At 42.3% G+C, this 9,070-nt stretch overlaps 1 protein-coding gene across 1 annotated transcript; it reads right to left on the bottom strand.

Annotated features, from left to right (window-relative positions):
* Nucleotides 1-378: 378 nt before the first annotated feature.
* LOC308119439 (protein L-Myc-1b-like) lies at nucleotides 379-3,619 on the bottom strand. Its single transcript, XM_080479443.1, has 3 exons — nucleotides 3,379-3,619; nucleotides 2,342-2,936; nucleotides 379-1,661 (listed from the first exon to the last, which is right to left on the bottom strand). Exons 2-3 carry the CDS (start codon nucleotides 2,865-2,867, stop codon nucleotides 1,051-1,053), a joined length of 1,137 nt encoding a protein of 378 aa, XP_080335569.1. The 5' UTR covers nucleotides 2,868-2,936; nucleotides 3,379-3,619; the 3' UTR covers nucleotides 379-1,050.
* Between the last annotated feature and the right edge of the window lie 5,451 nt (nucleotides 3,620-9,070).

The raw sequence follows: 9,070 nt of genomic DNA on the forward strand, positions 1-9,070 counted from the left end.
GAAAACATGCATGTTGTAGGCAACAGAAATAATGTGTCCACAATACATTAATTTATTGGCTACAATCCCATGATTATTATTGTTGAGACCAGAAAGGTTTGCATGTAGCCCCTCAACTAAAAGGAGTTTCTCTCCTTAAGAATGTATAGGAGTTCTAATTCAGCTTAAAAGTGAGGTCATCGTGTTCTGAGCCCGACGTGACTTGTGCTTTATCAGTGTTTAGTGCAAAATTGGAATAAGAACAGACCACCACAAGCATTTATGCAAATAATGTATAAAAATTTAATGATGCTGTATATTAGCATGCTTATAAAAAAACAAAACAAAAATCAACCAAAATCAGGAGAAGCGTCGAAATTGAAAAGTGACTTGTGAGTATAAAGTACAGCAGTGCAACTTATTTTCAACATTTTCCTGGGTTTTTTTTTTTCTATCAAAATAAATCGTCTCTGTGCCTGTTGGCACGTCATGCGGAGGAGCGAAGCTCGACAACAATTCTTGGTTTGGTCTCCTTCACCAGGAGCGATAAGCTATTATTTACACAATTATTGTACATCAAATAATCAGCCACACACACACAAAAAAAAACAAAAAAAAACACAGTCTTCACTCGAATGTACACAGAAAGGCATACACACACAACATATGTGCAGTGATGAAATGAAAACACCACGACTGAATTCCACACACATCCTGAAGGCGACAAGCATCCTTGTAAACTATCATCACCGAGCCGAATCCCAGGAAATAGCTCGGTAATACCATAATTCTTTAACCACCTGCTCATGACTAAAACACTGTGCAAAGAAACCATGAAACAGCACTCAGATCTAAGCCGCCCTGACAGGTTCTCAGGCCTGCAGAGGAAATTCATAGGAAGCCCACAGCCGTACAAACGCAATCTGCAAGATTCACAACTTTATACATGAGGCATGTTGTTCTATAAAAAAAAAAAAAGAACATCTCTTTGAAAGTGACAGGTAAAGTGGGAGTAAAGTTCTTAAATTTGTATCAGGCTGTTTTTGTGGGGGGTGGGGGGTGGGGGGTGTCTCAGGAGCGTTTGAGCTCGGACAGCTTGCGGAGAAGCTGCTGCTGCCTGGATCTGAGGCGCTTCTTCTCCTGGAGCTGCCGCTTCTCTCTGCTGTGCAGCTCCACCAGGTACTCCGTCGCCTGCGTCAGGATGGCCACCTTCGGCGTCTTGGCCGACTCCAAGCCGGGGATCTGATCCCGCAGCGCGAGGAAGCGAGACCTGAGGTCGTTCCTCCTCTTCCTCTCCAGGAAGTTATGGTTTCGCCTGCGATCAATGTCCTCTGAGTCCGAGTTCTGGGGGGTCTCCGAGGGGGATGTTGGCTCGGAGGAGCTTGTCTTATAAGTGGATGTGCAAATGCGCTTGCTTGGAGGCTCCTCATATTCTTCCTCCTCATCATCCTCCTCTTCTTCTTCTTCTTCTTCGTCCTCGTCCTCCTCATCTTCCTCAGGTTCCGGGTCGCTGTCTGGACATCGGGCGGCATAGTTGTGCTGCTGCCGGTGGACTGACATGTGGAAGCGCTTGGGGCAGGGGTCTGCACGGACCCTGATAGTGACGGGTTTACGGACATTCACCAGTCGGACCCGGTTCTGCTTGTTCTCCACAGTGACAACGTCAATCTCCTCTTCATCATCTGTCATCACAGTGGAGAATAACACATCAGTGCACATTCAACACACAAACAACCTCACAAGCTCCACATTCCTGCAGAATCTAAGATGGGTGTAAAATAATGTAACTCAACCGGCTACAAGGAAGAACATTTCGGACGAAGCAAGCAAAAAAGCTTAGATTGAGCAGATCTGGTGTTAACAGCAGTGGTCATCCACGTTAAGGAACTGGGGCGCTTGTCACATCCATCAACAACTTAAATGGGGGTGGGGGTCTGCTGGCAGGGGGCAATCCCCCAGTTTGGGAAATGTGAAAGAGTTACTCTCACGGTTTGTCACTGCATGTGTGTAGTAGCAATAAATCATCCTGACTGGGTCACCCCGCCCCTCTACCGCACTCTGATGCAGCGCTGGCAGGAGACAGAGAAAGAGAGGGGGGATACAAGTAAAAGTGATAGGGGCGCTATTTTTAAAAGCCTTGAGTGGGTATTAGGGAGAAGCATGCGCCGCATCGTCAAAGAGTAAAAAATCCGGGCTTAAGGTGACTGACTGCGCTGCACTTGATAACCCCTCTGCAACGCAAACCACAGTTATGCAACAGCAGCCAGGCTCTGTAAATTACGCATTGTTAGCGGGCTGTATAATCCCGAGGCAGGCAGGGCAGGGTGGGGTGGGGCAGCTCGGAGCATGACAGTGTCCTTACCAGAGGAATCAGAGCGAGACTCCGAGCCAGACGACGCCGACTTTCTGCAGCTGCTCGCCGGGTAGGTGAGCACGGCGGCGGGGTCGACGCAGTCCGTGGCCGCGGTGGCGAGCAGCGCGCCGGGCGAGACGCACTGCGCCTTGCCGGGTCTGACGGTGATCTGAGCCACCGGGGGAGCGCCTGTCTGCGCCACGGCGGACGCTCCTCTCCCGCTGACCTTCTCCAGCTGCTTGCTGGCGGAGAAGCAGCTCCACATACAGTCCTGGATGATGTTCGAGCTGAGGTTCCCCAGCAGCTGCTGCTTGTCCGGGATGAACGGAGCCTCGCACTCCTCCTCCTGACCCAACATTTTGGTCAGCCAGCTGAGGTGGTCTCCCGGAGAGGGGGTCCGGGTGGGGGACATGGGCGGGGTGGGCAGCAGCTCGAACTTTTTCCATATGTCCTCACTTGGTGCGGTTGACTTGTAGAAATCCTCCTCAGTGTCAAAATGATCATAGAAATAATGCTGGTAACAGTCGAACTCCATGTTCTCAGATGTCAAAAATCCACAAAGCGTTTATTCCCAGAAATGACCAGAAGACTCCTGCAGAACGTCCTGTACAACCCAGGGAGGAAACATCACAGTGATTAACAGTGATCTTTAATAAAGTAGCTCCCAGCAGATAACATGATCACAAGTATCCATCTAATGGGACACTACTACATCCTCCTAACAGCCTACTTTCTACAAATGGGACTCTATTAATAATTGATTTCATCTTGCAGATGCTCCTTTTGCAGGGATAGACTCAAGCTGTCCACACACACAAGGTTATTGCATAATCTAGTTTTATAGAAAGGCGTAAACTGTGAATCAAAGCACTGCGTAAAAGTAAAAGCACCACGCTGTATTTCCTGGAATGTAGACAGCGCTTTGTTTCACACACGTGAACCCAGGAGGAAGGAAAGTACACGGCTGTTACCACCGAGTGTTTTCAACCTGCATTCCGTCCATTTAAAACTTAACTTTTACGCACAGACGCATTAAAGCCACTCACCGGTTCTGAGCAGATTTCCCCACGTGAATCTCAGGACGTTTAAAATCCCATATACATCCAGAAAAGAGCCAACAGTCCTCCGGGTGTTCAGGGAAACTGTCCGTGTCTGGAGAACAAAACGCAGTCCTATACTTTTGTTTCAGTTTAGTTGGGTACGGGAAAAAAAAAGCAAAACACCGGGACGCACGCAGCAGGCACACGGTCCGCCCCACAGAGCGGAACAGAAAGCCACACAGTGCGTTTTTCGCGCCAGTGAGAGATCCTGTTATAAGACGATAAAAAGTGTAGGGAGGAGCCTCGGAAATATCTGCAGCGTTAGATCCGGGTAAGCCCCTTCATTTGCATCACAGGCGGGAGGGGAGGGGAGGGAAGGCGCACAGCCCCGCCCGTACAGAGCGCCTCCATCATCCACCATATCCTGTCATCAGCCGCCTCAATGCTGCAAGTCATCAAAGAAAGGATGATCACAATTCTGTACTTTATTTTTACATTGAATCGCTCAAATATGTATTTGGAATTTAATTTAATTTAATTTAATTTAATTTAATTTAATTTAATTTAATTTAATTTAATTTAATTTAATTTAATTTAATTTAATTTAATTGTCCATACACATTTAACATTAATTTGAAAACATCCTTTAACACACAAGTATCACCTGAAAATACACAATGAAACAACGTTACAGTGATACTTTTTTGCTGATCAGCCATGATCATTTTAAGTGATTGTGCCTGATCTGTGCTTTGAAATGTGTAAATACTGTATTAAACAATATATATTAGTATTACACAGTCTGTATACATATACATTTAGTCTTTCTTTAGATTTTAAAATGAGTGTTTTATTTGTATATTCTTTTTGTTGTTGTATTTAGGCTGCTGAATACCTGAATATCCCTCTGGATTAATAAAGTATTTATCTATCTATCTATCTATCTATCTATCTATCTATCTATCTATCTATCTATAGTATGCAATTCAATTATTCGCAACAGTGGGTTTATTAACGTTTCTCCATTTATTTGCATTTATACAGAATCATATGATTCTTTTTTATTTTATACCTGTCTCGTGTTTGTGTGCATTTTATCATTAACTCTTTTTTTAATAAAAAAAATATACAATCAATGAGCGTGATAGTGATAGTCTTATTTGATGGTAAATCTTAATGTTCTAAATTAAATAACTGTTTTCTCGCATTTCACAATTCACTGCATTTCATTTTATTTCATAACGTTTATGCAACAACATTTCCACATACAAAGATCATTTTAATGTTAAATTGAATATACTATGTAGCACGGTGGAATTAAAAAAAATCCATCACTCATCTTGTTATCTTGATTAAAGTATTGTGTGATTCTCAAAATGTTGTCTTCTCCTCACAGATACATATGAGAATTCCATAATATCTGGATCTGCATTGTTTTCCACACAAACACAATTTCCACAGTGATTAAGAAAACACACTAATGGAAAATATTTGAAAACTGGAATATTGGTGTTATTTCTTGCATATAATGAAGTATAATATCAGACTTTAGAAAATGTTATGTTATTTTTCACTGAAGCAGTGAGAAATATACTGTGTGTAGTTTTCATTTAAGTGCCCATAAACAATTCATAAAATCTATTGTGCATGACTGACCATTTTCCGTTTACTGGATGTTTTGAAAATATTTTTTATATACTTTTAAAGCAACCAGAGAGCTAAATAGGGGAAAACCAAAGTATCTTTTACTGAGGCGCTTCCTGTTATGCTCAAGTTTTGTAGTCGTTTATCACCAGCATTAACAAGTATCTTTTGTTGTTTTGGGGGGGTTGCACAAAGCTCTGATACCAAACAGCTTAGTGATAGTGCATCTTTCATGCAAATTCAGGGTCTTTCAAATACATTGAAACAAACTACACATTTACAATTTCCCAATAGCGATACTCATCTGTGTTACAAAGGACCGTGTTCAACAGGAACAAGCCTACATTTCTATAGTGAGTATCTCGACGACGATCACAGAAGTACAGTTTGTTTTGTTTTCATAGAGATAAGACGTTGTGGAGTCTCGGGCTGTTGAGGTGGTTTAGCTTGAATTACTTATTTATTTAAGTACACAAACAGCACAATGGGGTAATCAATAGCTAGTTAAAACATTTACATGCAATCCTGTCTCCAAGTAGAGCAGATTTCATTAACTTCTAACATGGTAATGCCTTCGACAAACAGAAGCCCCTTTGCTCTTGTTAAAAGTGCACGGCAATAACTCAATCAGACAACTCTTGAGAAAAGATTTCATCATCTAAACACACATGATTTAATCAAAATGACCCATCTGATCATTAGATATACCTTGGTAATACTGCGTACTCGTAGAGGTTAAAGGTCACCAACGTCTGGTGACGAGACATGGGGTCAAAATCATAGACCTCCAGTGAAAGCATGGATCAGTCTGGGTCAGAGTCATGTCCTTCTTAATCATCGAAGCAGCCGGAAAAAAATTGCAATAGCTGATTTGATTTTCGGGCCAAGTTATAGACTGATTAGTGACAAACATCTGCCATCAGCAACCGGTCTGAGGTCAAACACATGCCCCTGCTATGTGGCTGGAGTGCATGAAGGGGACAAACAGTCTATTGTAATATTGTAAATGGCAGCGTGGTAATGTGAGGCGGGGACGGATCGATCAGCACAGATTCAGCCGAGCTGGAAATCAAAGCTGTGAGTTCGCTGGTCCGTCTTCATCCTCATAAAGTTTAACTCATGACCAAACATGACCTGAGCCGAGACATCAGTGATGCTGCCATGAAAGATAATGACTTCATTGTTAGAGAACTCGCATTTGCTTCAAAGTCAGCGTGAGTTTGTAAAAACATGCAGCAAAGTTTTTTCATTGTATTTTGCACCAGAAGGTTTCACTGAAGTTGGCTTTATGTTGAGATTGGAGTCATTTTCGGCAGTAATTGTTTGGTTTTGTGAAAATGTGAACATTTTCATCATGTTTGCTCTTACACCACAACAAAGAAAAACTCTCAAGTTTGAATTCAAGGGTCATTATGGTACTATTATACCAGTCAAGATGAAATTGGGTTTTATGGGGCCTCTGAACTAAAATGTGTTGGACACTCCCCAGGTCTAGGAGAGAATATTGGAGACATTAAATCTGTATTTGCCTGGTAGCGAAATGTTTCCACCCAGAAGAGCTGCAGAAAGTTGCAGGGACACGGACGTCCCAGGTTTTCTGCTCTCCATTCGGTTTGTCGACTCAGCATTCAAAGATGGACGAACTTGGTTAAGAGTTTTAACTAAATTTGGACTACGGCGGCTTTAAGTAACTTAACAGTCTCCTCCAGACAGCAACAAATCAGCTCACTAATACTGCAAACACTGAAATATCACTGCAGGTGGTCAGAAACTTCATTCATACAGTTTGATACCTTTTTCAAATACATAAAAGTTCTTGTGGAGTTGATTATGTACACGTTCCTTTTCATGGAGCAGTGGGTGACGTGACTCAGAAATATTAGATATTAAGTTAATTTAAACTCAACCTTGTTGGGAATGTTACCAGATGTTATATAGACTGTAGAGAGAATCCTGCTCTTGGTTATGGCGGCAAAATCCCAATAAGAACATAATCATGGGAAAGAGTGCAGCGAGACTCCGGCTGGAAAAAGAATTAGAGACAAAATGTTAACCGACACCAGTGCAGAAAGAATCCATCAGAGGGACAGCTCAAGTTGGATAGTTTGGTGGAAAAGTAAGGGAGGGTGAGCCGGTTTGGTCATGTAGCAGAGGTGATGGGAGCTGTGGAGGGAATGAGATGCTGCAGGATGGAGAACCATGCAGGTGACGGAGGACACGCAGAACAGGAGGATTCTGAGAAAAGAGTGTCGTAACCCCGAACGGGAAACTTTAAAAAGGGTGTATAGTATTATAACAGAGACGAGTTGTTTTATATGGATTTTTTTATTGCATGTGTTGAATTAATGAGTGGTATTTGACTACAGAGTTAATTTCTGAAATTAGATGTGTACTTTGCATTAAATTGCTTCTTTCAGTTTATGTTTTCTTTCTTTTCTTGTGTGTTTCAATCTGCGCACAGCGCTACGACTGTGTTTCTGTGATACATTAGCTGAGCTGCGGATCACTAGTCACTGACTGCCTCATTACGTTTAGCTGATGTTAGTTGGCAGTAAATTAAACGGCGTCAGACACATTATTTTGATCGGTTTCAGTCGGTCAATTACGTTGTTTCTACTGCAGGTGCTCCCAAAGGACAGTGCAGTTTTCATCAGTCTAACAGAACTTGACGTAACCACCACTTACATGCAAATAGCTCTTTTAAAGGTGAGCTGAAATATTTCTTAAGGATTTAAATGCGTCGCGGGTCGTGTGAGTGTATCAGTAAGACAGAGAGGCAGCAGTTCCACGACTGTTTTAACTGTATTCATTTACCACAAAAGTAACCGGAAACATTCTGTTATAGAGGAAGTAGTGGCGTTAAAGTGAAGCGTCACTCTACAAATTACTCTTTAAACCTGTTTGTACTAAAAGTAAAAACCAAAAAACAGCTGAAATATTGTGTCCTTACATCGTGGCATTCTAAACTTTTGGTTCGCGCCATCGATCTCTCATTGTAACGTCTTCTCAGCAGGAGTTCAGTAGATGTTGGTTTCATCGCAGTTTTCTTCTGGGAACAGTTCGGCCAAATATCAAAGTGATGTTCAGAATTACTTTATCTGAAAAATATAAACCACCAAATGACATGTTCTTGGTTGAAAGTAGTGGCAAGCATCAGATTTACCTACAACTTCTCGCCATTTTAGCAGATATATGTGAAAACTTAAATCACTGTTCATAAATGAGTTTGATTCACATAAAAAAAAAAGAAATAAAGAAAACATATTTCACTTAAAAAAATTATAATACCCAGATGGTCACAAGAATACTTCTATATTATGACACGATATTGACTTTGGATTTTCCTTCTTGTGAAGAAAGAAGACAGAAATGTCGCGGCTGAACAAGAGGAAGTGATGTTTGCTTGTAGTGGAAATGCTCCTTTTCTGAAGTAAGAATAAAACACATCCGCTCATTTTCAGTAATGCAGCTTTGAAGCACAGACTGAGGAGCACAGCCTTCGCATCTGTAACCTCACATCCCATAATTACACAGTGGACCAGCCCTCAGTGTGCTATGTTGGGAATACTTCATCTGTGCCAAAGAGAAGAAAAGTTAAGAAAAATAAAAGTAATGGCCCAATAAAATTCAGATGAGCTGCTGCATTCAAATTTTCTTCAGCGGGGGGTGGGGTATTGTGGAGGGTAAACAATTCTTAACACCAGTAACAATAGATAGCCCCGAGTCATTTCACAGCTTAACTTCTAGTGGCCACCATTGTTCTTCATTGTTGAAGTAGCATATGTGTGAGGGTGGTAAAAGAGGGCGTAGTGGGACTGGGATCCACCACAGCAGAGCCCTCATGTAGTCTGTAACACCCACAGACAATCCAGCACAAAGCAGTGCAGGAATTTGGATGTTTTTTCCAGGATGCGTCTACAGAATTGTCCTCATGTGCAACATAAAGGGTGGGGGGGGGGGTGACCTCTTTTTCCCCACGACCTCCATGACATGCCGGACTCCCCTAGCCCTGACCCCTGACCCTACAATCTCTAGTAGGTTCAAAAATAGGACC

Source organism: Lipophrys pholis (genome assembly GCF_963383615.2).
Source record: "Lipophrys pholis genome assembly, chromosome: 14".
NCBI lineage: Eukaryota > Metazoa > Chordata > Actinopteri > Blenniiformes > Blenniidae > Lipophrys > Lipophrys pholis.

Excerpts from the sequence above, each read along its gene's own strand:
- LOC308119439 (XM_080479443.1), bottom strand. The coding sequence starts at position 2,867 with ATGGAGTTCGACTGTTACCAGCATTATTTCTATGATCATTTTGACACT. Across the intron at positions 1,662-2,341 it reads GTCTCGCTCTGATTCCTCTG|ATGATGAAGAGGAGATTGAC; the intron begins GTAAGGACACTG and ends CTGTGATGACAG.